The 27708-nt window shown below is 56.3% G+C and overlaps 1 protein-coding gene across 1 annotated transcript; it reads right to left on the bottom strand.

Annotated features, from left to right (window-relative positions):
- Positions 1 to 966: 966 nt before the first annotated feature.
- Positions 967 to 27437, bottom strand: DNAAF5 (dynein axonemal assembly factor 5). Its single transcript, XM_010819700.4, has 13 exons — positions 26797 to 27437; positions 25945 to 26129; positions 22461 to 22585; positions 21885 to 22003; positions 18845 to 19077; positions 18105 to 18317; positions 16593 to 16736; positions 15189 to 15357; positions 14015 to 14162; positions 9853 to 10003; positions 8877 to 9033; positions 7354 to 7545; positions 967 to 4446 (listed from the first exon to the last, which is right to left on the bottom strand). Exons 1-13 carry the CDS (start codon positions 27413 to 27415, stop codon positions 4310 to 4312), a joined length of 2592 nt encoding a protein of 863 aa, XP_010818002.2. The 5' UTR covers positions 27416 to 27437; the 3' UTR covers positions 967 to 4309.
- Positions 27438 to 27708: the final 271 nt, after the last annotated feature.

The raw sequence follows: 27708 nt of genomic DNA on the forward strand, positions 1-27708 counted from the left end.
AAGGTTAATTCTACCTCTTTAATCACGGGAAGAGGTACAGGCTAAACCACTTCCATGAGAGGCCATGAGAGGCGTTAGTTGCTAAAGGTGTCATCACACACGAAGACCAAGGTCACCAGGAGGGTCGTTTCCATTGGGTTTGCTCGCCACAGCCTTGGCAACTGGAGCCGGGCGAGCAGCGAGACCCATGTGTGCGCGCTTGTGAAACCCCAGGTACGCAAGGCCTCAGACAATTGATCCGGAGGATGAAGATCCCAACTCAAACGCCTGTCACTGGGAGGCTGGAAAAGGGCCAGCGTTCTGCCCCAAACCCAGTCCCCCTACAGCAGTTTAAAAGGCCACTGTTGTCCCATTTTACATTTGCCAGTCTCACTGCCTTTCTTCACTCTCAGTCTTAGCCAAAACTGTCAACTCAGTTTGTAAATAGAAATATGAAGGAATTAATGTAACCCTAGAGGGTAGAAGCGCCATCAGTTAGGCAGGAGGAAGGCACCTAGGCTTCTGGATGGGCTCTTCTGTCTGGCTGCCATTTGTTGTCAGCCAGCCAGGGCACTGGTTGCCTCTTCAAATTATACTAAGACATTGAGAAAACTCCTAAGAACAACAGGACAGGTGCTTTTGCATTTGGGTTCCAGACCTGTGTCCCAGCCAGCTCCTGAAGCCATCATTTGGTTATAGGAAGAGTCACAGAAAAGCAGCTTAGACCACTGCAGGTTCAGGGCCAAAGGAGCGGGGCTGAGAGGGTAATGCTTGAATGGAGGCTACAGCTCCCTTGCTGAGATACCAATTGTCATGTACTACAGCCCTGCCATTAACATAAATGACTCAAGTCTGGGAAACAAGAGGGGAAAAAGTGTATCCAAAGCCCATCACCCTGAGTACCACCCGGTAATTGCTCCTTTTGTCTGCATCACCCTTCTGGACATCACCGACGGTTTAGAGTTCTGGAAAAATCAGGAAGAAAGATTTATCTTTAGAGAGGATTTAATTTTCCAGGCTGGTTGTAAGGTAACTGGTAGTGGAGAGGCAAGCCTTTGGTAACACAGCACCATACTTCCTGTTCCTGCCTGGAGGCAGCCTCTGAGAGCACTTAGTCTTAAGCTTTTGACTTCCAAACTCAACCAATGATTGTTTCTAAAGTTTTGATACTTTCAGTTACGAAAAAGTTCACACAAGATACACACATGTACACACACCAGTAGCGCAGAGAGGAACAGGTACCTAAACATCGGTCACTGATTCGGTGGTTAAGAGAGGACTGTGGAAGGACTTTGCCATTCTAGAAGTCCAGCAGAAGATGCACTCCTCACACCTGGCTGGCTGCCAACTAAGGTCTGAGTGCGCCACCCGCCTCGCAGTGCTTGGCGCCTTTTGACTGCTGCCTTCTGTTGTGTGGACATACCACAGTTTATCCATTCATAACGTCAATGGACATTGGGTGATTTCCAGTTTGGGGCTGGAATAAAGCAGCTATGAACACTTGGGCACAAGTCTTTGCATTTTCATTTCTCAACGAGACAAGTTTTTGGTAAACGTTTTGCTTCATCCTGAACGTCCTTCCCCGGAATTCGGCTCCTTTTACACAGAATAAATGTGCTGACAAAAGCCAAGATAATCACCCACAGTCAATTTGAATTTCTGATTTGGCAGTTAAGTCTCAGCTGAGATATGCTTTTGACTAGTGAACACGTGCATAACAAAAGTAAATTCAAAGGTATCAAAAGGCACAGACCCAATTTCCACTCCAGTCCCTCAGCCCTACGGGTGTCCTCCTCAGATGACACCACCCTTACCAATTTCTTTTGTAACCTTCTAGAAATGTCTTCTGCACATAAAGCATATATAGGCAGCTCCTTCTCTCCTTTCACATATGGTGCATTCGTTTTTTAAAAAAATACTTATCTGGCTGGCCTGGATCTCAGCTGTGGCTCATCTCTGCTATCTGTTGCAGCACGTGGGATCTTTAGGTGCAGCATGTGATCTCTTGGTTGCAGCATGTGGGATGTCGTTCCCTGACTGGAGACTGAACGCAGGCTCTCTGCACTGGGAGTGCGGAGTCTCGGCCCCTGGCCCACCAGGGAAGTCCCTACACACACTGCGTTCTATACACAGTGTAGTGTTCCTTGCCTGTTACAATTCATTTCAGAAGTTAACCCCATACTGGCACATACTGGGCTGTCTCTGGCTGCTAAAAGTAAGTGTTTCATCTTCAGCCAACCAACTCACCCCTAGAAGGATGTCGTATTTTCATGTAGGTCATGGAGAGGAGATTTTAAAAGGAAGTAAAACTTGTTTTTGAACCACAGCATGGGTTGAGGCAAATAGAAAAATTACCTTTAAGAAAATAACCTTTTGAGCTTCTTAAATTCAGGAAATGAAACCTTGGTTGAGCAAAAATTTCCTAGATACAGCATCACCAGCACATCCATAAAGGAACAAATCTAAAAATTAGACTTCTGGGAATTTCCTGGTGCTCTAGTAGTTAAGACGGCATTGTCACTGCAGAGGGCCCAGGTTCAATCCCTGGTTGGGGAACTAAAGGCCCCACAAGCCATGGGGTGTGTTAAAAAAGACTACTGCCCCTTTATAGGCTAAGATTGTGTTGGGTGCCCTGATTCGCTGCACTGCTGCCTCTGCATGGTTCCCCGAATGATGCATGGAAGCAGAGGCGCAGCGCGGACACCGCCATGGCAGCCGGGCTGGACAGCAGTGGGGGGCGCCCAGCCCCGGCCGGCCTCGTGAGAGGCGAGGGGTCGAGCATGCGGTGTCCTCCTAGCCAAACTCTCTGTTTACTTTTGGCTCCCGTGACACTGACTGACCAGAGGCAGAAGATGGGGCTTCTTGCTGGATATGAAAACGCGTGCTCTCATGGCAGGAGTCCCCGGCCTGTTGTCTCTGATTCGGTAGGTCTGGACCGAGGCCAGATAACATGCACCTCTGACAGGTTCCAGGTGGTGCTGAGGAAGGACACGCAGAGGCGGCAGAAGGCAGCCGCGGAGCTGGCGGAAGACCATCCGAGGGAATCCGCCATGCCTGTAGCCATCAACCCAAATGGCCTTCAGAACCTGGGAGGGCACAGGAGCGGGTATCAGGAGTCGTGCTGCCTGGGCCACAGCGACCCCGGTCTGTGCTACAGGCTCAGCTCTCGGCCGTTCTTCAGGCGGACCCCACTGGAGGGTGAGCCCTTGGGAGCCGTGCTGACGCCCTTGTCTTGTTTGCAGCGCCTGCCACCTGGTGTCCACACAGGGAACCTCAACGAGCAGTGAGTCCCGCCCCCACCTCCCCCCAGTCCAAAGGCCCAGGATTCTTGAGGCTGCTGTGAGGTTGAATCTGAGGAAGAAATGAGTCTTAATTTCAGTTACCAAGACACACAAAGACAGGCGTACAGAATAATTATAATAAATATTTTAAGTTATATTTTCAAATACCAAAGCATAAATGTTAATCTTTAATTTTTGGAAAAAATAGAGCATTTTCTTGTGTTAACATAAATATTTGGCTTATGGAAATAATGCTTAAAATGAAATCTTTTAGGCACTTGGGGATAGAAAGTGCAGGAAAATATAACACAGTTTTACTGTACTGCTAAGTACAATAGTAACCAAAATTATATTTGATTAAATATCCTATTTTCAACACTGTCAGCATTACTGATCTAAGAGAAAATACTGTGACCAAATCCAACCCACATAACGTTTTAAAAGCGGAAGATTTTGTTGATAATAGTTCTTAAAGTTTCAAATTCTTTTCAGTCTCGTCACTGAGATATACAGTTTCACTAGACAGAACCCAAAGAAGAAACATTTCATCTTCTTTTTTTTTTTTAAACAACATTTCTTTTTAATCACTTTGGCTTTTTCCTTTATAAACACTCAAGAACTTTCTTGGTGGGCATTTAAGCAAGAAAGAACCAATAACCCACGAACCTAGCAGCACACATAGCCTAAAGAACACAGCGCGTGGATGAGGCTGCCAGAATGAGCAGCTGACATTTAATGTGAAGGCAGCTGTCGATTTCTGGCAGCCCTCTTAACGGACTGTATGAGTAAGACACAAAAATACAGAAGCCACTCAGTGAAGTTATTTTAAAACCTGCTGGGTGTGAAAAGCTGTCCCAGGAGGCACTGGGCAGGGGCTTGGCGAATACATTCTTCTGCTGTCAAGGCTTGCTTGGGAGGGTCCTCGCTGCAGGCAGACAGTGCCCTGTGACGAGACTCAGAGGCCACGAGTTCCAGCCCAGGTGAGGACGAGGGCTGCATGTCTGCCTCCCTCCAGCTGCTGTGCCGAGGCTCTGCTCCCAGGACTCTGGTCACTGGGCAGGCGGCAGGGCCTGTAGGTGCTGCAGGAGCTGCTCGCAGTAGGTGGGCGAGCGGTGCTTGTGGAGGACAGCCTCTGTCTCTTTCACCAGGAGGTCGGGGAAGAGGACGCTGCCTGCTTTGAGGGCCTCTGCAAAACAGGAACACGCTTTTATGGTGCCAGAAATAAATACTCAGCCAACCTTAGCTTCATATTACAGTTACAACAGCCATGACAAGCAGGCTGCAGGGAAAGGGAAGTGATCGGGGTAAGGAGGGCGTTGCGTAATGATCATGTCAGTTCTCAAGAAGACGTAACGATCTTTATGTATGAGCCCCGTATCAGAGTGTCACAGTATGCAAGGCAAAACTGGCAGCTGTGAGGAGAAGTAGGTTGATCAACTGTTGTGCGGGAGACTCCCACACACTCCTCTCAGAAAGGGGAGGAGCCAGCAGGCAGTCAGGCAAAGCAGAATCCAAGAGCACCAGTGATCAACTGCTATCTACAGACCGTCTCATCCAACACCAGCAGAACATACATTCCCCTCAGCTCCTACGGAACGTGTACGAAACACACCACGGCCAAGGCCGTGAGACACACCCTCACCAGGACTCCTATCATCCCTGCTCTCAGACCTCAGTGAGATTAAACTGAAGTCAGTAGCAAAGAGATAACTGAAAAACTCCCCAATAGCTGTAGGTCATACGACACATCTCCAAATACCACAATGGGCAAAGAAGAAGTCTCAAGAGAAAACGTATTTTAACTAAATGAAAACACAACTTATTTGCAAATGATGCAGCCAACAAGGAACTAACTTCCAAAATGTGTATATAAACAACCTGTACAACTCAGCTGCAAACAATAAAATAACCCAATCAAGCGTGGGCAGAAATTCTAAATAGACATTTCTCACCAAAAGCACAGGAAACAATGCTGAACATCGCTGACTGACGGAGAAGCAGAATCAAAACTGTAGGGAGGCACCACATCACACTGGCCAAATGGCCACCATTAAAAAGCCTTCAAGCAACAAATGCTGGAGAGGGCGTGGAAAAAAGGGAGCCCTCCTGTACTGCCGTGCATGCATGCTCAGTCATGTCCTTCTCTCTGCGGCCCCAGGGAGTGCACCCGCCAGGCTCCTCTGTCCACGCGATTCTCCAGGCCAGAATACTAGAGCGGGTTGCCATCTCCTCCTCCAGGGGATCTTCCTGACCCAGGAACTGAGCCTGCATGTCCTGCATTGGCAGGTGGATGCGCGCGCGTGCGCACACACATACACGTGCACATACACACATGCACACACGCGCGCGTGCACACAATGGACTATTGTTCAGCCATAAAAACATGAAATAGTGCCATCCGCAGTGACATGGATGGATCTAAAGACTGTACTATTAAGTAAATCAGACAGAGAAAGACACACATCACATGATACTGCTTACATGTGAAATCTAAAAAAAATTATACAAATGAACTTATTTGCAAATCAGAAACCCTATGGTTACTAGAAGGGAAGTGGGGAGGGATAACTTGGGAGACTGGGACTGACATGTACATGTTTACAGTCTTAAAAAACAACCCAATTAAAAAAAGCGCCAAAGACCTTAACAGACACCTCACAGAAGAGATACAGATGTAAGCATGTGAGAAGATGCCCCACATGGCATGTCCCCAGGGAGATGCAAATTGAAACAAGGAGGCCAGTACACACCTGTCACAAGGGCCAGAGTCGGTGCGCCACCTGCTGGCAGGCTGTGGGACGACGGGACTCTCACCTTGCAGGCGGCGCTGCAAAATGGTGCAGCCACTTGGGTGATTTCTTAAAAAACACACACACTCTCGGGCTTCCCTGTGGCTCAGCTGGTAAAGAGCCCGCCTGCAATGCAGGAGACCCTAGTTTGATTCCTGAGTTGGGAAGATCCGCTGGAGAAGGGGTAGGCTACCCACTCCAGTATTCCTGGGCTTCCCTGGTGGCTCAGCTGGTAAAGCATCTGCCTGCAATGTGGGAGACCTGGGTTCTATCCCTGGATTGGGAAGATCCCCCGGAGAAGGGAACGGCTACCCACTCCAGTATTCTGGCCTGGAAAAGTCCACTGACTATACAGTCCATGGTGTCACAGAGTCGGACACAACTGAATGACTTTCACTTTTCACTTTCAAACCATACTCTTACCATATGAGCCAGCAATCACAATCTTTGATATTTATCCAAAGGAGCTGAAAACTTACATTTGCAAAAAACCTGCACACAGATGTTTAGAGAAGCTTAATAATCATCACAATTTGGAAGTGATGAAGATGCCTCTGTAAAATGATCAGTGAAGTTATAAATAAACTGGTTCTCAAAGACGAGGTATTAGAGCTAAAAAATGAGCCCTCACACCATGAAAAGGAACCTCAAGCGCCTATTGCCAAGTCAGAGAAGTCAACATGAAAAGGCTTCATACCACATGATTTCAAGAATATGATGTTCTGGAAAAGGCAAAGCACAGAGGCAGTGAAGACGCGTGGCTGCTGAAGTCCAGGAGGGACAGGGAGACAGACGAGGGGGGACAGGGAGACAGACGAGGGGGGACAGGGAGACAGACGAGGGGGGACAGGGAGACAGGCGGGGGGGGGGGCACCGAGGGCTTCCAGGGGCTGCGTGCGGCACTGCCACGCGGGACACACGTCCAGACCAGCCCGCGCGCGGCGCCCGGTGACCCGACGTGGCTGCGTGCTCGGCGACGGCGTGTGCCTGCAGGCTCGCTGGGACACACTCGCTGTCAGGGGGGGCGTCGGCCACGGCTGAGCGCGTGCCTGTGAGGCAGTCTCTGCAGCCCCGCTCACGGTGTGGGGTCTGCAGGAACGGGGAGGGTGACGTCTGGCCAGGAGCCCCCGTGAGCACGTGTGCTGGCTCCAGGTACAAAGCGAGACCACCTGTCCATTCGCAGCTGCTGCCGCCGTGAGCGGTTTCCAAGTCACCCCAAACACGTCACCTCTTAGTACCTTGAGAGCTGCAGTGCCGGCCAGTGGCCCCTGTGTGGCCGGCCTGTGTGGGGACAAGGCTCTTACCCAGCACCGCGTCCTGGACGGCGTGCTCCGGGTCGTCGAGGTACACGAGGAGCTCGCGGTACAGGTGCCGGACGCTGCTCTGGTAGCAGCACTTCGAGGCCTCGCTCTGGACACGCTGCAGCCAGGTGACCAGGGCGGAGGTGGCTGCCAGCCTCACATCGTCAGAAACGTCGTCCAGGCGCTTTAGGAGTTCTGGGGGCGGGAGCAGAGACAAGAGTGTGAGCAGAGGTTCCGGAGCCGGTGTGCACAGCTAAGCTCCCAGCACCCATCCCAGGAAACTGACCCGCAGGTGCTGGGGAAGGGGTGTCCTGGGACCCTCAGCTGCTCTGGCCCAGGAGTGCACTCCATGGACACCGTGTGGAGGTGTGACTGGCCGGCCTGGGAGTCTGCGCCCTCTGACCCATAGAGTGGCCTTGGGGTTCCCCCAGCTCCGAGATGCTCAGGCTCAGTCATTCACAGGTGTCATGCCCCAGCCGCCCCATTTTCCCTGCCGCGTGGATGGCAAAGGAAGGGCGTGTGCTGACCCTGTTCTCTGGCCACAGTGGCTCTGAGGATGGAGAGGAGGGCTGGTGACATGATGGCCACCATGATGGCTGTTTCTATTGAGTCTCCGGGACCAGACGTCCTGGGGGAACAGTCCTTCCCGAGGGGCAGGAACACTTCCCATGAACGGGAGAGACTCTTATCAATGGGTGCTTTTCCCTCAGAGCCCACACGAGATGCCAGCCCCACGACCGGCGTCTTCTAGAGACTCAGCTCTGCCCCCCAGGTGCCCCCAGGGTTTCGGTGCTTCCATTTGCGCTTTCCTCAACTTGTTTTTTTCACTTTCTATGAAAGGTCATTCTGAAACATGCAGCAGGTTCCAAGCCAACACTGGTTCTAAGCTGTTGGCAGGGAATCAGACGTTCACCCAGCAGTGGATTCAGGGTTACCACGGCCCTGGGCACAGGGACTGCTGACTCCTCTTTCTGTGGGAACGCCTGTCCTCCTCGCCTGCCTCCTGGCACCTTCAGGCACCCTTCCCACAGAGCCTGCAGCCGGAAGCGCTCAGCTTGTTTTGAAGGCTGTTGGCCCTGCAGCCTTCTGTGGACCATGACTGCGCTCAGAGAATACGGCAGAGGCCCTGCACTGCCACCCGCCTCCAGAGAGGGCACCCACGGGCCCCGAGGTCCTTGGCGGCAGGCCCACGCTGCACGTGTGTGTCTCACTCGCTGGTGCTCAGGCTCCAGGAGGCAGTGGCACAGCGCACGTGAGGCGGGAGCCCGCACTCCCAGGGTGCAGACGCTGCCCGCTGCAGGGCGGCCCCCGGCTCCCGGGCCGTCTGAGCGCCCACCCCGCAATTCCACAGGTGCCTGTCCTGTTCCTCCTGTTACGCTCCTTACTCAGTGATGTCACACACACCACGGCCATGTTTAAACTCAGCACCAACCTGACAAGAAGCCAAAGGGAGCATTTCCCGTTCTCCCTCCGACAGAAACAATTGTCAAACACACACACACATGACCGGGGAAAGAATGTCCTACCAGGATAAATCTTGATAAATTTGTCTGGATCAATCACACCATTAGAGGTCTTTAAAAACAGGTTAATGATCTGGCATGAAATCAATCGAGTCATCTGAGAATCTTCTTCCAGGGTGGTCAGAATTTGAGGCATCAATGTTTCCTGCATGTCCTGTATCTGCAATAAGAAACCACGTGAGCTGTGGGTCACGGCTGGACAGAGACCGCTACGCACGCGCCATGCGCACAGCCTGTAATGGGAGAGACTTGGTTTTAATGCAACCATCAGAGTCTGGAACGCTGTTCTGAAATTTCTATGTAAGAAGCAGACTTGAGTCTTGATTTCAAATTCAGTTAATTTGAACACTGGTCAGCTGATCCTTAAAAAATGTGTTCCTCAGAAAGTCTCAGGCATGGATCCTACACAGCCCACTACTTGCTGGCAGGACCGGGCATCCCGTCCAGTGACGCTTAGGGGCCGTTTCTGTAAACATGGTTACGAAGGAACGTGGCTGTGCCAGCCGCAGCATGCAGCGCCTTCAGCTGTGGCGTGCGGTTCTCAGTTGCGGCACACCCTCCCACCAGGGATCGATCCCGGGCCTGCACTGGGACCGTGCAGCCTCAGCCCCTGGCCCACCAGGGAGGTCCCGAGGCGGACATCTTAACCTAAGTAACAGCCGTTCAGGCATCACCGTCTTCCCTACTTCTACTCTTTCCTCAGCTCCCCCTCTAAATGAGATATGAATACAAACAACACTCAGGTTAGGCTCCTGTGAGGGTCTTTCCTCATAAATGGTAACACTCACCTGAGAAATCCTCCAGGTGACCCAGGGAAACCCAGACTCTCCCCCCAGACCTCTGCTTGCCCGCAGCCCCCCAGTCCCGCCCTCGGTCTGCCTGGGACCTCCTGCTGCGGCTGTCAGGACAGGAGACTCGGGCGAGCACTCTTCCGGGGCACATCCCCTTCCCTCTTGGGCCTGGGACGCACGAGCCCTACCTGCCCGTCCGACAGGCCCCCGCTGCTGACAAGCGCCCAGAGGCAGGACACGGCCGCCGTGCGGATGGCTGCGGCCGTCCTCCCGGCATGCCACTGCAGGTTGGGGACGAAGATGTCCTGGACCAGGGTGTCTAGGTAGCCGTGAAGCTGCCTAGAGTGGAAGAAGGAGAGAGCGGGTAAGGGGCATTCAGACTCCCTGAAGGCAGCGCTTCTGTCTGGGGAACAGATGGCCCTGAGGGAAAAGGCCAGAGGAAGCAGCAGAAACGAAACACTGGACGCTGAGCAAGCGCTTCTCAGGGACACAGTTTCTGAGGGGCGTGGGGCTCCCCCTCGGCTGCCCGGGGGCTCCTGCTGCCTCTCCCGGGACCGGGCCCCAGGGCTGCCGTATATTCCAGCCTCCCTCCCGCTTTGTGGCCGGGGGCTGCCCTGTCCACCACCCCTCCTGGAGCATCGTTGGGATGCCGGGTCACTCCAAGGGCAGCACCCCCACAGAGACAGGCCTCGCGGGCCCGGAGAGGATGTGAAGTCGCTATGACCACAGCCACCACCTCAACAGCAGGGCACCCGGGCTGTGCCCATGGCCCCACGCGCCAGGACACCGGGAGACGTGCACATTTGCGCCAGCATGCTTGGGGCCCTTCTTCTCAACACGCCGTCAGGACAGACACAAAGCAAAACGAAACCAGGATGGCAGCCCCGAGCCCCGCTGACGGGCGGGGCCACCCTGCCCCGAGGAGCCACAGCTGAGGCCCCACCCAAAGCCCAGGGCAAAGCCTTGGCTCTTCTTACAACTCCTCTGCCCCACAGGCCTCTGTTGGTGGCGCAAACCCTATTCTGCTGAACACAAGACCCATCGATTGTGTCCCGAGGAAGTGAATAGGCTGCACAGAACAGGCTCCAGGAGCAGGTCAGTCTGACTAGCGCCAGGGCCCCAGGACCCCCAGCAGGGGGCGCTCCAGAGCCACCAGCGCCGCCGACCTCGAACCTGGTGCAGGGGGACTCACAGGCCTCCCAGGTCTTCAGTTCAGTACAGTTCAGTCGCTCAGTCGTGTCTGACTTTGTGACCCCATGAGTCGCAGCACGCCAGGCCTCCCTGTCCATCACCAACTCCCGGAGTTCACTCAGACTCATGTCCATCGAGTCAGTGATGCCATCCAGCCATCTCATCCTCTGTCGTCCCCTTCTCCTCCTGCCCCCAATCCCTCCCAGCATCAGAGTCTTTTCCAATGAGTCAACTCTTCGCATGAGGTGGCCAAAGGACTGGAGTTTCAGCTTTAGCATCAGTCCTTCCAAAGAAATCCCAGGGCTGATGTCCTTTAGAATGGACTGGTTGGATCTCCTTGCAGTCCAAGGGACTCTCAAGAGTCTTCTCCAACACCACAGTTCAAAAGCATCAATTCTTTCAATGCTCAGCCTTCTTCACAGTCCAACTCTCACATCCGTACATGACCACAGGAAAAACCATAGCCTTGACTAGACGGACCTTTGTTGTCAAAGTAATATCTCTGCTTTTGAATATGCTATCTAGGTTGGTCATAACTTTCCTTCCAAGGAGTAAGCGTCTTTTAATTTCATGGCTGCAGTCACTATCTGCAGTGATTTTGGAGCCCCCAAAAATAAAGTCTGACACTGTTTCCCCATCTATTTCCCATGAAGTGATGGGACTGGATGCCATGATCTTTGTTTTCTGAATGTTGAGCTTTAAGCCAACTTTTTCATTCTCCACTTTCACTTTCATCAAGAGGCTTTTTAGTTCCTCTTCACTTTCTGCCATAAGCGTGGTGTCATCTGCATATCTAAGGTGATTGATATTTCTCCTGACAATCTTAATTCCAGCTTGTGTTTCTTCCAGCCCAGCGTTTCTCATAATGTACTCTGCATAGAAGTTAAATAAGCAGGGTGACAATATACAGCCTTGACGAACTCCTTTTCCTATTTGGAACCAGTCTGTTGTTCCATGTCCAGTTCTAACTGTTGCTTCCTGACCTGCATATAGGTTTCTCAAGAGGCAGGTCAGGTGGTCTGGTATTCCCATCTCTTTCAGGATTTTCCACAGTTTATTGTGATCCACACAGTCAAAGGCTTTGGCATAGTCAATAAAGCAGAAATAAATGTTTTTCTGGAACTCTTGCTTTTTCGATGATCCAGCGGATGATGGCAATTTGATCTCTGGTTCCTCTGCCTTTTCTAAAACCAGCTTGAACATCAGGAAGTTCACAGTTCACATATTGCTGAAGCCTGGCTTGGAGAATTTTGAGCATTACTTTACTAGCGTGAGAGATGAGTGCAATTGTGCGGTAGTTTGAGCATTCTTTGGCATTGCCTTTCTTTGGGATTGGAATGAAAACTGACCTTTTCCAGTCCCGTGGCCACTGCTGAGTTTTCCAAATTTGCTGGCATATTGAGTGCAGCACTTTCACAGCATCACCTTTCAGGATTTGAAATAGTTCAACTGGAATTCCATCACCTCCACTAGCTTTGTTTGTAGTGATGCTAACCTGCTTCAGTTCTTTCAGCAAAGAGTTGCTGTTTCCTGCAAAGTGATCCAGGAGGGGCTCTGGAGAGCTCAGTCTCGCGTCCTGGCTGAGGTGGCCCACACAAGTGTGGCAACACGGCCCTCGGGGCTGGCCACGCGGGGCAGGCAGCAGCCACCTGAGCTGCTTCTGACTCCAGCGAGGTGCCGGGAGCAGAAACTGCAGCAGATTCCCAAAGGATGAGTCCCACTGCGCGCGGAGCACACACATGTATCCAAAGCTGGGTCCTGAGACAAGGAAGCCCAGCGCGGGGGTCCACAGGCTCGCCCAGACCCACCAGCATCCAGTCTTGCCCTATGGGAGAGGAGTTCCGTAACATCTGCGCAAGGGGACTGCTCTGCACGAGGGGAGGCTCCGCGTCGGGACGATGTGAGGGGACGGATCCGCGTGAGGGGACCACTCTGCACGAGGGGATGGCTCAACATCAGGGGACGACGTGAGGGGACGGCTCCGCCCTTGGGGACCGCTCCATCGACGACTGGGCGCCCAGAGCGGGGAGCAGCCCTCTATCACTGGGGATTCCTGCTCCAACCAGTGCCCCCGCCCTCTGTCCTCCGGCTGTGGGGTCCTTACAGGATGGGGTGGGCCGGGGTGGGGACAGGGGTCCCTTGCTGTCTTAGGCGCCATGATTTTACAATCCTAAAGTTCCAAACCAAGCAGGTGCTGTTTCCCAAAGTCCTTCCTGCCTGGAAAAACAGCTAATACTTTCACTAAATATTTGAAACTGAGCGACTCTCTTTCCACAAGAAGCCTCTGAGCACAGTTTCTTGAGGGAATTCAGCCCAGCACGGAGGCGTCTTTCCTGGGGAGTCACTGTCCTCAGGGAGCAGGGGCCCGAGGGGCAGCAACTGGGCTGTGGGTCCTCTACTCGGGATGGTGCCAGGGCTGACTCCGTACCGTCTATGGTCTCTCCTAACCGCAGAAGCCTTTGCACACAAGTAGGAAATAAAACTTCCTGCATTACGATGGACTGGCTAGAGGCCCAACAGCAGATCAGAGTAACCTCCAGAGAGGCGAGGTCTGAATGATGACCTGTCATTTCCCTGGGAAAGTCCAGGACAGGCTGACGGCTGAGATCTGCTCTCTCAGATCCCAAACAGCTCACAGCATCTTGCCACCTGCCGCCCGTCCTGCCAACGGCTCCACTCCGACTCGTGTCCTGCCCCGTGCTCCCCTCCCCTCCGAAGCCCTGAGTTGGAGGCCTGGGTGTTGACTGCCTCCAGTCCCTCTGGAGAACATGTGTTTCCTAAGTTCTGAACTCCGCGGTCATTTAATCAACTCTGTGAGGCTTGAAAGGCACCAGAAACCATGCAGAGCTGAGAACAGTCATGTATAAACCATCAGGAGCCAGTGTTCCCTGAAACTTCATTTGATGGAATTTTAATGGCCACACAAGCACGGCTTTGACTCAGCGTCTCTGTGTGGTGCGCGTGTGGCTGGCACCGTGCTGTTTCCCTGGGGCGGTGTGTCGGGGTGGGGCGAGGGAGCCACAGAACAGCAGGGCCTAGAGCTCGGGGTCACTGCAGTCCCCAAGAGACCTCAGTGTCAGGGCAGGTGGGGACGACCCAGCCCTAACTCAGCGTGCGGGGTCGGGGCGGGGGCGCAGCACGGAGGCAGAGCTGACCTACCCCTGTGAATCCACCGTCTCTGGGGCTCCCAGCAGCACGCCCGTCAGGGTGGAGAAGAGCTTCAGGCGCATGGCTGGGTCCCTGGCCGGCTGAAGGCAGCTCCTGAGGATGGGGACCAGCTGGGGCAGGGCTTCTCCGAGGGCAGGGCCTGGAAGACAGGCGCGGCAGGAGGGTGGGAAGGTGGAGCCCTGCAGCTGCTCTGGCCGCGAGAGGCGGCGTGCGGGGCACGGCGCGCGGGACGCTCTCGGCACAGGATGCCACGGGCCCCTCTGTGCACCCCACCCCGCCACGGCTCTAACTGTTCGCCATGTGGACTTTTCCTTCTTCTTACATCTCACCAAATTCATAAAATCACTGAAGTCAAGCAGTCTTTTAAAGACCAGTCGAAATCAACTATTCAAGAGTATAAAAACTGCTGGACGTGTGCCCCGAACCTGGCAGCCAACGACCTTCCCACCCGTCACCAGACGGAGCAGAGGTGCCCTGGCCTGAGCCTGGCGGGATCCCAAACACAGCGACGCTGCTCAGGCCTGAGCCCGCCCGTGACGGGGTGACAGGGTCTCTGGGTCTGGATGTGAGTCACACAAGCTGCCTTCCCCACCAGGCCCTGTGCTGAGCTGGGATGTGTGTGTCAGAAGAGACAAAGGCCACCCTCAGGACCTCTGGTTCACTCCCGGTCTGCTGATTCCGTACCCAGTCAGGACTTGAGTCTATCCAGAGGCATCGCCTCAGAGCCCAGGGTCAGAGTGGAACAAGCGTGGCCAGAGGAAGACTGCCCGCCCCCTCCTGCCTTCCGGTCTCCGTCCGGAGCCCCTAACCCGCAGGGCAGGAAGCCACCTGGGCAGAGAGGACAGCATGCAGACGCCACTGAAGAGCTCGGGCCACACAGGCACCACGCTGAGTCACGCGTTCAAGGCTTAACATCAAAACGTGTGCCTGGGCAGACTTTTAAGACCACGTTACATTAACTCTTCACTGTAACATTCTCAGCACTTTTTAAAGTAAGGGTGTAAAGTGGCCAGTCCCCACAGGCGACAGTGATCACGAGTGAATGAAGAACCGGGCCTGGTGCGTGGCCGACTGGGGGGTGAGAGCAGCGCCGCCCGTCTGCGCTGGGGCTGCCGCCACGGCACCCATGCTCTGAACCCAGCTCGGGGCACCCGTCCGGGCTCACCTGAGTGGCTGAGCACCACGTCCAACTGCAGGAGCTCCACGGAGTGGCCGGTCCAGTCCCGGTGCGAGGCAGCCAGCCACTCCAGGAGGGGGCTCACACGTGCTCGGAAGAGGTCCTGGCTGCCGTCCATGCCCTCCACCGCAGCCAGCGCGGCCAGCGTCTCCTGAACCTGGGGGAGCAAGTCGCCGGCTGTGACAGTCAGTATGAATGTGGGACTCACAAACCCACTGGAGATCCCTGTCCTCACGCCTGAGGGAGAGAGAGCCACTCGGGCACATGCCACATGACCTGGGTTCCCACACCCACGGCCCTCCTGTCTGGACAACAAATGAAACGGACAAACGTGACTTACAGGAGGTTCACCGCGCCACCCCCCCCCCCCGCCCCCATTTTGCACAACCCAGGGCGGGGCAGTCCTTGCAGGGCAGAGGGCGGGGGCAGTTGGACTCTGTCTGCAGAGAAGGGGACCAGGCAGCTTCAGGGACTGAGCTGACAGCCTTAGACCGTGGCCAGTGAAGGCGGTGTCCAAGGCCCCTCTCTGAGCTCTGCACTCGACCAGACCAGCGGCAACGGTGCGTCTGCTGCTCTGGGGGCAAAGCGGGGAGGGCAGACTGGACCATGGAGCCGGGGCCGCCTCGCAGCCCTGCACCCCGCACCCCCGCCTCGGGCTTGAGGAACAGGACGCGCTCGGCACTCTGCCCGGGACCCGAGTCTGGCCTGCAGACCCTCCCTGAGGACTAACTCGACTTTTCTAATATAAATTTTACGGTCCTGTGGTGACAAACCGCCAGCTCAGACACGGGCCCTCCAGAGAGGGGGACTTTCAAGAGACAAAACAAAGTTTAGAAAGGCACTGGGGAAAGGCAGGGCGGTGTGTGTGCGTCCTGGACACGGTGTGGGCAGAGAGGAGAAGGAACCGGGGAGAAGCCAAGTTCTCAGCTCAGGGAGAAGCGGCCAGACACCTGCCTCCGCTTGGTCCTTACAGTGGCGGGGAGCTAGATGGCAGGAGGTTTCAAGTTAAATACAAAGCCAGGGGAGCGGAAGTGACTGGAAAGCTGGGCTGTAACTAAATAGGGAAAATATGATAATATTTCCTCTCCTGTATCTTTCAACCCCTCTTAAACGCAGATTTGTTAACGACCAGGGAGGCCTCCTTTCTTCTGTTTCTCCAAGATTAAGTAGCGTCTTTACTCTGAAATACTGAAGTCAACTTCAGTGGGAAGGAATCTCAAACCCTGGGTCCCCCTGAGGCCGCCTTGAGGAAGACACACCCAAACGGTCTAGATTCTTTCGTCTGTGGTCATCAGCTCGGTGGGCAAGCTCAAGACGTGGAGTTTGAGACCAGAGACCACGGACGACAGTCACAGTCCAGGGGCTGCAGCAAAGCAGGAGGCTCCCGCTCACCTTGTCGCTGAGGCCCGCGGGCCCCCACAGCGCCAGGACGGTCACCAGCACCTCCAGGAGCGGCTCGCCGGCCCCTCGGCAGTCCTCCCGGCCCGCGGACACCACGGCCTGCACGCACTGCAGCAGGCGCTCGCCGTACAGGCGCTGCAGAGAAAGCGGCACGTGAGCCACCCCGTGCCCACCCGGCAGCCCAGACGAGGCCCCGCCGTGCAGCCACAGCGGGCTGGGCCCGGCTTCCGCACATCAGCATGGAGAGGGCATCCCTCTTCACAGCAGGGAGACCGAGCCCCTGCTGAGCCCGAGGATCTCGGGTTCCGTATGCAGTTCAGTGACACACACTGGAGGGGCCGGGGACCCTGGGTCTGCTTCAAACGCCCCAGGCCTCCCTCGCCCAGTCAAGCCGCAGAGGGACGCGGCCGGGAAGGCGCAGCAGGCACGAGGGGTGCACACTGCTCCCCTCCGCTCTGTGTACTTCTGAGCTCCTATAATGCTCAGTGAACAAAAATATATAAAATTCTATGATTGAAAAGACGCTTCCAGACTGATGGGAACACAGGGTCGCACCTTGTGAGGGCTGAGCCCATCGCTCACCTCCCAGGCTCCAGCCTCATCAATCGTGCAACGGGGCCAGGAGTGGGCGTGGGATGGCCCCCACAGGAAGACCTCAACACCCCTTACTGTCTGCTTTGCTGTGTTTCACAGAGGACAGAAGATCAGGATGGGGGTCATGTATACAAGTCACGTGTATGTCCCCAGCACGGTAGCTGGGACCCGCTCTGGTCCACCTCTGTGGGCACGGCCGCCCCTGTTGAGTGTTACCTGGCGCGGGGCCAGCTTCCCGCGGGCCTGCAGAGTGACGGCAGATGCCCAGTGAGGCAAACCCTTGTTGCTCCAGAGACAGACAGAAGGGCCACATTCCAATGCAAAGAGTCAAGGTTTAAGACCATCACAACCAAACAAAAACAAGGTCATTATTTTTCCATCAATAGCAAATAATTATAAATTATTCCGAATGACCAAGTCTAACTACCTAGATTGTTTCAGTTTCAGATGTAATGGAGTTACTGCTAAATTTAAGACAATAAGTTTGTAACCACCAAGCACAGTGCCCAGTGATGGGTGCCAAATCAGGCTGCCTGCTGAGAGCCCTGCTGGAAGGCAAGTGACGCGGTGAGGACAAGCCTGCCGTGCAGACACGGTGTCCGAGAGGTATGTGGACCGACAGGGTGGGCAGACGCCACTGGCCACAAATACTGGGCACTCGAAGTGTGGCCAGTGTGACTGAGGACTGTCTGTGCACCATGTGGATGGAGCAGAACAGGCCAGGAAGCGCATGGGTCCAAACAGAACATCGGTGGCTGCACCCCAGCCTCCTTGTTGGCTGGCTCTCCCCTAGGGGCCTGAGGGACGGGTGACCGTCACTGCCTACGCGTGGATGGTCCCAGCAGGGAATGGCATCACCATGGAAACGGGCTGACTGTACGATCCCCACCCTCTCCCCTGCACGCTTACGTTTTCAGACCCTTGGCAGATGTGAGCCTGCGCCAGCTCCGTGGCGATGACCTTCACGTGTGGCCGCAGAGCCTCCCTCGGGCAGCCTTGGATGAGGGAGGCAAGGACCAGGAGGCCAGAGGGCGAGGGTGACTTCCTCAGTGTCGACAAGATCAGCTTCAGAAACACCTCCGGGCTAACGAAGGTGCCAACCAGCTCTGCAGACCTCGTGCACTGGGCGGGGAGGGGCGGGAATGGGTGGGGGGCGCTGAGGCTGCTGCCCCTCTCCCTGCCACCCCACCAATACTGCTCGGCATCTGTCTCATATGCTTTCACCCCCAGAAACAGCCCTGCAGGCACGTTTCCTCCTAGCACCTGCTCAAATGCTCATGAAAACAAGTGAGTCCTCCCATGAGCTCAGAACTGCCAGGGGAAGGAAGTCACGCGTCCGGCTCATGGGAGGGCTGTCAGAGCATCCTGAGGCCCGGCTGCCTGAGCTGGACCCTGGGGGCTGCTCTGCACGTCTGCCTGCCCGCGGTCCCTGCAAGCTGACCACCACAGGGCCTGCGGGTGGAGGATGTGTTTTCTCCCGCACGCGCTTAAGGAGAGCCTTCACACACCACTCCTCGCAGGCCCAGGGCCGCGTGGGGGCCACGGCACATCTACACCTTCACACAGGGGAAACCGTGTGTCTGCTGAGGTCCGAGTTCACGGCCGGCAGAGCTGAGAAGGAAGGGCAGGGCCCCGCAGACGCCACTCACGCTGCTGACCACGGCCGCCTCCTCGTCGGCGCAGGCGCGGAGCAGGGCGCGCAACACGGGCTCTAGGTGCTGTGTGACATGGTCCTCAGCGTGCAGCAGCAACACGGCCAGCAGCTGCGCCGACTTCACCCTGGTGCCCGCCACCCAGTCATCGATGTCGTGACAGACTGCGGGGAGGATCTTGGAGAGGTTTCTGAACACGAGCTCTCGGCAGCCCAGCCCCGGGCGGCTCCCTGCGGGTCGTGAAGGTGGAGGGAGACAGTGACACTCAGAAACACACACCTCAACGATTCGTGTGCAAAGTCACTCAGCACACGTTCCTCATTTAAGGCAGACCTACAGGTTTTGTTCTGAGGTCTTAAAGAACTCAGCCCGACTCTGAAGACAGAGGGAAACGAGGCTACAGAGTGTCATTACTTACTTGAAAGTTTTTAGCAATGCTGAGGCGTGACATGCATTAAACTACATGTTCAAAGTGCTAACAAATGGATACACGGCTCTCAAGACAAGACACATGCATCGCCCAGAAAGCTCCCTGTGCTCCCGACAACCGCCCACCACCCACCCTTCCCTCAGGGAGCTCGGTCGGCTTCCGGTCACCGCGGAGGAGCTGCCTCTTCCACCTTCTGTGAGCGCAGCTGCACAGCACACGGCCCTCTCTGCCGGCCTCCCTCCATGCGAAAAGGCACGCTGAGGCCCACCGCGTGCTGGGGCACACGAGACCTCACTGCTGAGCGTGCGCCACTGCACAGACACACCGCAGTCTGTCCGTCTGGCCGTCCACCTTCTGATGGGCGCCTGATCTGCCCTGGTGCACACTGCTGCCAACAGCTCTTCTCTCGGGTGGGCGCTGGGCAGGGAGGCACGTAACGGTTTAAGAAAATGGTTTAAGATGGCGTTTCACAGCAGCCTCGTGTCCTCCCTCTGCTCCGGGCTCCGCCCCCCACCACGCCCGGGACCTGGGCTCCTCTACACCACCTGCGGGGCAGGCTTAGAGGAGGCGGTGTCTCCTTGCTGCTCTAATGCGCACTCTCCTCAGGACCCACGCGCGACCCGGGGCATTCTCTCAGGGCTTACTTGACATCTGTGTGTCTTCAGGCAAGTGTCTTTTCAATCTCTTTTTTACCCACTGAACCTGAGTTGTTTGCTGCTGCTGAGCTTGCCGTTCCCTCTGTGCTCTGGAAGTGCGTCCTTTGCACGCAGTCTGCAAACATCCCCTGTGCCCTCAGCTGCGCTTTCTCAGCATCTTCCAAAGAGCAGACGTTTTTGTCTTGAGAACCGGTCGTTCCTCTGCGGAGTGTGTGGGTCCTACCTCAAGCCCTCAAGCCACTGGGGGTCAGCCTCGTGCGGCAGGAGGAGGGGATCCAGGCCCAGGGGAGCCGGCTTTCTTCCCTGAGCCGTCTCTGCAGCTCATCCGAATCCAGAGGCCACCCGTGTGTCTGTCTTTGGACTCCTCTCTGCCCACAGCCCGTCTGTCTGATGCCAACCCCTCCGTGCCCGCTCACTCTGGCTTTACGTCTTGAAGCCAGACGTGCTGGTTTCTCAACCTGGGTCTTCGTCTTAAAAGTTTCGCCTGCCCTAGGTCCCTTGCATTTCCTTGTGAGTTTCAGGATAAGTTTTTCAATTTCTATAAAAAAGCCTTCGAGGATTTTGATTACAAGATTTTCATCTTAAAGATTCAAAACAACTCTAGAAATAGAAATGAGACGGTGACAACTCCGAGTTTACAGGGTGTTTTAGTAGAAAGAACAGCTTGAGCCACGAAGCCCCTTTGAACGTTTGCTCCTGTGACTTTCTGTCTCCACGGTGTATGAGAGACTTAGTTCCAGAGACTCAGATCCTGTCAGCTGTTTAACTGAGCTTGTTATAATTCTGCAAAAGACAAAAAGCCAAAACAATGCCCTTTTCTTCCTGGTGATGCTGGTCCCTTGCGGCGAGTCTGGGGGATGAGGGGCCATATTAGGACGGTCTGGGGAGGGGTCCGCGGGCAGGCGGGCATGTGGTCTCACTCCAACAATGCTCTGACCTCCATTCTTGTACGTGATATGGCAGATGTCGTAATTCAGAAGATGGTGAGTCCTCAAACTTCAGTAACTCAGAAAAGTCCCTGCTAGCAACTAATTTTTGTACCTTTTCTGAAACATGTGTGATTTCCCCTTACAGCAGCTGCGCGGTATGGAGGTGACGCTCCTGAAAGGAGGCGAGAGCAGCTGCGCAGTATGGGGGTGACACTCCTGAAAGGAGGCGACAGGCCAGAAAAAAGAGGCGCAGGCCTCCCTGGTGCGGGGCGGAGCCGCCCCCTGGGCCTCACGGAGCGGCGCCAGGCGCAAGCCAGGTGCCGACACCTGTGCCCTGTAGCTCAGCACGCCCGGAACCCTCGAGGCCCTGACTCCACCCGACCAGCTGTGGCGGGGCCCGCAGGCCCTAGGCTCAGTAACCTGGCGCACATTTACCAGGCTCTGTCCCGGCCAGCGTCACCCATCACGGCTGCATCCTGAGAGAGCACCGGCAGGCACTGCAGTGACGAAGCCGCCCATCAGGCTCACGGGGGCTCAGGCCCCGACAGAGAGTGCTTCCTCAACACGGGAAACTGGATGGACGCAAGGCCCTGGTGCAAGAAGCGGGGCTGGGGCCTGGCAGGCAGGGGCTTCCTCGGAAACGCAGCTCGGATCTGACTCAGGAGCTAAGGGAGACGTGGGTGCCCGTGTGCGCACGTGCACACACACACACATGCGTGCGGGTGCTCACAGTCTGGCAGGACCACAGTGCGGGGCAGCACAGGGGCCCACCAATGGAAGCCTCTGTTCTGAGGAGGCGTCGCCCAAATCGCTAGGGCTGCAGCCCACTTGGGCCCGTGTCTCCTCTGCAGGTGACGCTGACAGAAGAGCTCCATGAGCTGACAAAGCGCCCCGTTCTCAGAACTCCCCCGAGCCCCGCGCTTCTCAGCCAGCGTGTCCTCACGTACCCAGGGAGGTCGGCCTGGGGCTGCGAGGGTGCTCCTTCCAATGCCCGCCTCATCAGCCCAAGCCACCGCACTCACCTGGCGATGGGTGGTGGGCTGGGGGAGGGCTGGCAAAGTCCAGCTTGTCCTTGAGGTCTTCCTCGTTCTCCGTCTGCCACTGCAAGCCGACCCGCTCCCAGAGGCTGCTCGCCTCACTCCTGCCGCACGCGACACAGCGCAGGTCAGGGGGCGCCCACGGGGACGGGGCCCCTGCCTGAGAGAGCTCGCCCACAGGGACGGGGGCACTGCCTGAGAGAGCTCGCCCACGGGGATGGGGGCACTGGGGGGCGCCCACGGGGACGGGGCCCCTGCCTGAGAGAGCTCGCCCACGGGGACGGGGCCTCCGCCTGAGAGAGCTCGCCTGTGGGTCGGCTGGCCTCAGCCCTGCCTGACAAATTCCTGTCTGTGAGCCGGGCGAGGGGCTGAAGGTGCAAAACGGCCCGGTCAAAGCCCTGGGGCCGCTCAGTAGGCAGGAGGGGCGGCTGCAGGGGGCTCTGGCCCAGAGGAGAAGCCGCCGCCGCGGGAAATGACAACGGAGGAGAGGCCGCGCCTGGGAGGAAAGCGGGCAGGCCCGGGGCGACCGGAGCCGGCCGCGGCTGCCACGTTGTCACTTACGCGATCTCGGGGATCTCGTCGTGGAAGCCGCTCAGCAGGAGTGGGATGAGCTTGTGGAAGAAGGAGTAGCGGTCCCGCAGGCTCAGCAGCCAGCCGCCCACCACGCGCATCACCGCCTGGCGCACCTGCAGGCCAGAGACGGTCAGCGGCCTTCCCCGGCGTGGGCACCGCCGGGCCCAGAGCCAGCTTGCTGCGCCAGCAGCTCTGCTGCCCGCATCATGGGTCGGGACAGACCACCAGGATGCCTAGTCTTGCTGGTTTGAGCCCTCGTCCTCCAGGCTCAGGCCAGACCCTCACTGACCACAGCAGGCTCCGTGGCCCTGCCTCAGCCCTGTGGCGTGTCCGCAGCCTTCTGTACGGGAACCTCCTGGGCAGGCTGGGCGCCAGCCGCCTGTGTCTGAGAAAGTGACGTGCGTGCCTGCAAACACCACGCCCCCTGCAGCGAGGAAGCGAGCTTAACAACACATTTCTTTAACAATGAAACATCAGATAGAGAATGTAAAAAAAAAAAAATATCCTTTTAAAAGATTGCAACCAAAAAAGTTAAAATACTTGGGCATAAACCTGACCAAGGAGGTGAAAGACTTGCGTGCCGAGAACTAGAAAGATTAGTGAAGGAAACTGGGGATGACTGAGAGCAGTGGGAAGACACCCACCTTGCTCTCGGGTGGAAGAATACTGTTAAACAGCCACACCACCCAAAGTAAGCTACAGGTTTCATTTGAGGCCTATCAAATTACCCATGGCATTTTTCATAAAGCGAGAACAAATAACCCTAAAGTTTATATAGAGCCATAAAAGATCCAGAATTGCCAAAACAAACCTGAAGGAAAAGAACAGAGCTGAAGGCATGACTCTCCCAGACTTCAGACAATACTACAAAGCTGCAGTCATCACAAGAGCACGGCGCTGGCACAAAAACAGCTGCACGGGTCAGTGGGGCAGACAAGGGAGCCCGGGAATGACCCTCACAGCTACAGCCACTGCACCTTCAGCACAGGAGGCAAGACCATACGGAGCGGAAAAGAGCAAGTGGAGTCGGGAGCGCTGGACAGCTGCATGGAAATCAACACAGCCTCACACCACACACACACAGAGACCCAAAATGTCCTAAAGGCTTAAACTTAAGACATGACACCATAAAGCTCCTAGGAGACCGCACAGACAAATCATTCCCTGACATAAACCATCCCAAAGTTTTCTTAGGTCAGTCTCCCAACATGAGAGAGAGAAAATAAAAGTAAACCACTGGGACCTAATCAAACTCATAAGCTTTTGCTCAGCAAAGGAAACCATAAGCAAAACAAAAAGACAATCTGCAGACTGGGAGAAAATATTTACATGACGTGACTGACAAGGCACTAATTCCCCAAATATACAAACAACTCATACAACCCAGAACAATAAAGCAAAAAACCCAGGGAAAAAATGGGCAGAAGACCGCGATAGACATTTCTCCAAAGAAGACATACAGATGGCCAACAAGCACATGAAAAGACGTTCAACATCAATAATTACTAAAGAAATGAAAATCAAAACCACAATGAGGTGTCTGTCACCTCACACTGGTCAGAACGGCTATCATTCTCCAAATGAACTTTACTGGTCTTCCAGTGGTTAAGAATCCGCCTGCCACTGCGGGGGACACAGCTTTGACTCCTGGTCTGGGAAGATTCCACAGGCTGCCAGACAACCAAGCCCGCACGCGTAGAGCCTGTGCCGCACAGCAAGAGAGGGCACTGCGGTGGGAAGCCCACTCGCCACGACGAAGAACGGCCTCTGCTCCCACAGCTGGAGAAAACAATGATGACCCGGTGCAGCAAAACATTTAAAAATAAAATAAAGGAGAAAAAAATTTTTCTGTAAAAGTGTACAAACAACAAATGCTGGAGAGGGTGTGGAAAGAAGGGACCCCTCCTCCGCTGTTGGCTGGAATATACACTGACGCAGCCAGTAAGGAGGACAGTGGGGAGGTCCCTCAAAAACTAAACTGGAGCTAATATACGGTCCAGCAGTCCTGCTTCCGGGCAAATGTTTGAGAAAAACGGAACTCAGAACGATACATGCACCCCAGTGCTCACTGCAGATTTCACAACAGCCAGGACATGGAGACAATCTAGACGCCCACGGGCAGATGAACGGATAAAGAAGATGTGGTGCCTATATATACGGCGGAATATTACTCAGCCACAAAAAGCAAAATAACACCATTTGCAGAACATGGATGGACCTAAAGATGATCACACTAAGTGAAGTAAGTCAGAGAAAGGCAGACACCGTTGTGACTCCACTTATATTTGGGGTGTAAAACACAGCACAGCTGAACCCATCTATGAACAGACTCACAGACACACAGAGCAGACTTGGGGTTGCCAAGGGGAGGGGAGCGCAGAGGGAGGGCCTGGGGGCTTGGAGTTGGCAGACACAAACCAGCATACACGTGCGGGTAAACAGGCCCTCCTGTGCCGCACCGGGACCCGTGCAGCACCTGTGATAAACCCTAACGGGAAGGGCTCTAACACACGCGCGTGTGAGCTGAATCACTGCTGTACAGCCAAGATCAACACAACCCTGCGCATCAAGTGTGCACTTCAATTATAAAGAAGAAGAAAACAAGCAACATGACCCAGCGTGGCTGTGGCTAGAGGCCAGCTGGGGTGCTAGAGAGCAATCTTTGGGGTCGACAGACCCAGGCCTGGAGGAGGCCAGCTGCGAGTGGGGCTCTGCGCACTCATCCCAGCCCCAGCCTCAGACATGGAGGATTTCCGTGGGAAGGAACGCAACGGCACGTAAGTACTGACAGACAGGACACAAGAAGGCTGGCGTTCCCTCTGCCGGGGCACAGGGGCCGCTGTCGCCCGCCCTGCAGGCCCCCACCAGCAACCACCGCTGCTCCTGCCCTGGGACGGCGGCCCTTCACCCACTCTTCCCTGTGGGAGAGTGCCTGACTTTGCGGCCTTCACTCTGCTCCTCACAGCCTGAGATCCACGACTCTGAGCGGGCTTCTGCCGACAAAAGAGCTGCTTCTCTCTCCTCCACCTGCCTGCCTGCCTGTCTTGTTTGTCTGTCTGTCTCCGCAGGCCCCAAAGCCACGGGAAGGAATTACCCAAACACATGAACCCTGGCTCCAATCCTCCTGGTTTGCCAACCTCTGTGGCTTTTCAATTAAATCACCTGATGGACAGCATGTTACACATATATCTACAAACCATGGAGATCCTCAGTTCAGAGTTTCTCCCTAAAAGCAGACAGGCCTCGTCCCCATTGTTCAGAATTAAGTATAATAAATCCACTAAGACAATCCAGTTCTCCCTGAGCCTCTCAAAAATGTGAAACAGGAACACCCTGTGACTGGGAAGGATGGAAGGACATTTTGGTGCCACATATAGTATCTTTAATAAAGGACAAAAGTGAGTAAGTGACAAATAGCACACTGGCACGCTTCTGGTGGGAAAAGGGACTGACCGGAGGAAACTCTTCTTACCTGGGGAACGTCGTCGAATAGCCGCTGAGCAAAGTGCGGAAGGACATCATCCACTGACTTCCCGCTGCCGAACTGGATTGCCGCGCCCGTGGCCTCGATGACGGCCACGCGCACCTTCCAGTGCTGGTGGGAGATGGACTGCATCAGGGGGCCGATCAGGGACTCCGACTGCATGTGGAAGTGGTCTGTGGGGCGGGGAGGCCACCAGTCACCAGGGGAGCCTGTGGGCCTCCGCTCTGGCCTGGCTCTGCTGGGAGCTTTGCACCCTCAGCACTGGGAGAGGCACAGGGACAGGACGAGCGACTCAAACAGCACCTCTCTCGGAGGACTGGGGCTGGACCTCATGTCAGCTGAACACAGCAGCTGGGAGGGGAGAGCCTGAAGCTGCCAGTGGCTGCGACAGGTGCCCGAAAGGGACGCCGAGTGGGGAGAGACCGCGCCTTCCCAGGTCCTGCAGAGCCAGACACGCAGCACGGGAAACCGCACCAGCATCGCCTCAGGCAAAGCCACCCCGCTTCTACGGGCCTCACAGAAAGTCAGGACCGGGGGGGTCTTCGTGGGACCCAGATGGACCCTCCGGCTTTGCAGTTCTGCCGCTGCTTAAGACCTGTATGAGGTCGCTATTTCAGTGGTACTTCCAGCGAGTTCTCTCAGCGCTCAAGTCCTAAGATCAAGGCAGGCTCTGGCTCACTGCTGCCCAGGGTGCGGGAGCCCAGAGGAGAGGCCCGGCGCGCAGGAGCGGCGCTGAGACCGGGAGATGTGGCGCTCGCTGCGGGCAGGCGCTGCGCTCGGGCTGGGGCCGCAGGAGGGCGCGGGGAGGGGGCCACCGGGGAGGGGACGGGGGGCTGGCACCTGGCGTGGCGCGCGCCAGGCCGGCGGCGCACTCGCAGCTCTCGCGGCGCACGGCGGCGAAGGGGTCAAGCAGCGTGCAGCGCAGCGCGCGCACCGCGTCGTCCAGGTGCGGCGCGAACGCGGCGCCGGTGAGGCGCACGGCCAGGCCGAGCAGCTGCACGAGCGCCAGGCGCAGCTCCTCACAGGCCTCGGGCGGCGGGCGGCGCGCGGGCTCGGGGCTGGCCAACCGCGCGGCGAGCGCGGGTAGCAGGCGCGGGAGGGCGTCGCGGGGCCGCGCGGCGCGCCGCAGGCCCAGCCCCAGCAGGTGCACGGCCAGCGCGCGGCAGCCCTCGGCCGGGTCAGTCAGGCGGCGCAGCAGGCGCGGCAGCAGCAGGTGCACCCACGGGCCCTGGAAGGCCGCGGCCGCGGCGTCGGGGTCGGCGTCGGGCGCCTCGGGCTGCGCCGCCTCCAGCACCCGCTGCAGCGCCTCCAGAGCGCGCCGCCGACCCAGCTTGCTGTCGGCCTCCAGCCCGGGCAGCAGGCGGCTCAGGGAGCGGCTCAGTTCCGCCGCCTCGGTCGTCTCCCCAGCTTCTGTCGGGCCCTGGGGCGCCGCGGCCTCAGGCGCTACTAGCGCCGCCATCTTCCCCGCGTTGCTAGTCACTAGGGGAGACCGGCGCTTTTACGACGGCCGCGGTGCGGATTACGGCACGTTTTCCGGTCAGCTCCGAGCGCAACTTTATTGGCAGCTCGGGCGTGGGCAGGACACGGCCGGGGGCGGGGCGGGACGCTGGCCAGGGCCGGGGTCCAGGTCTGCTGGCTGCTGTGGACCTGTGTTCGGTGAGGCGTGGTGGTCGTGCCCTTTCGTATTCTCGAGTGACTTCTGTGACCCTCGTCTCCTGCAGGCCCGGGTCGGGCCAGCCTGGTCTTGCCGGC

Source organism: Bos taurus, chromosome 25, assembly GCF_002263795.3.
Source record: "Bos taurus isolate L1 Dominette 01449 registration number 42190680 breed Hereford chromosome 25, ARS-UCD2.0, whole genome shotgun sequence".
NCBI classification, from domain to species: domain Eukaryota; kingdom Metazoa; phylum Chordata; class Mammalia; order Artiodactyla; family Bovidae; genus Bos; species Bos taurus.

Bases quoted from the DNA above. Each gene is read 5' to 3' on its own strand.
- DNAAF5 (XM_010819700.4), bottom strand. From the start codon at position 27,415: ATGGCGGCGCTAGTAGCGCCTGAGGCCGCGGCGCCCCAGGGCCCGACA. The intron at 7,546-8,876 runs GTAGGACATTCT...TCCCGCCCCCAG, and splicing joins ATTTATCAAGATTTATCCTG to AACTCCTAAAGCGCCTGGAC. The intron at 4,447-7,353 runs GTAAGAGCCTTG...CCTGTTTTGCAG, and splicing joins CGTCCAGGACGCGGTGCTGG to AGGCCCTCAAAGCAGGCAGC.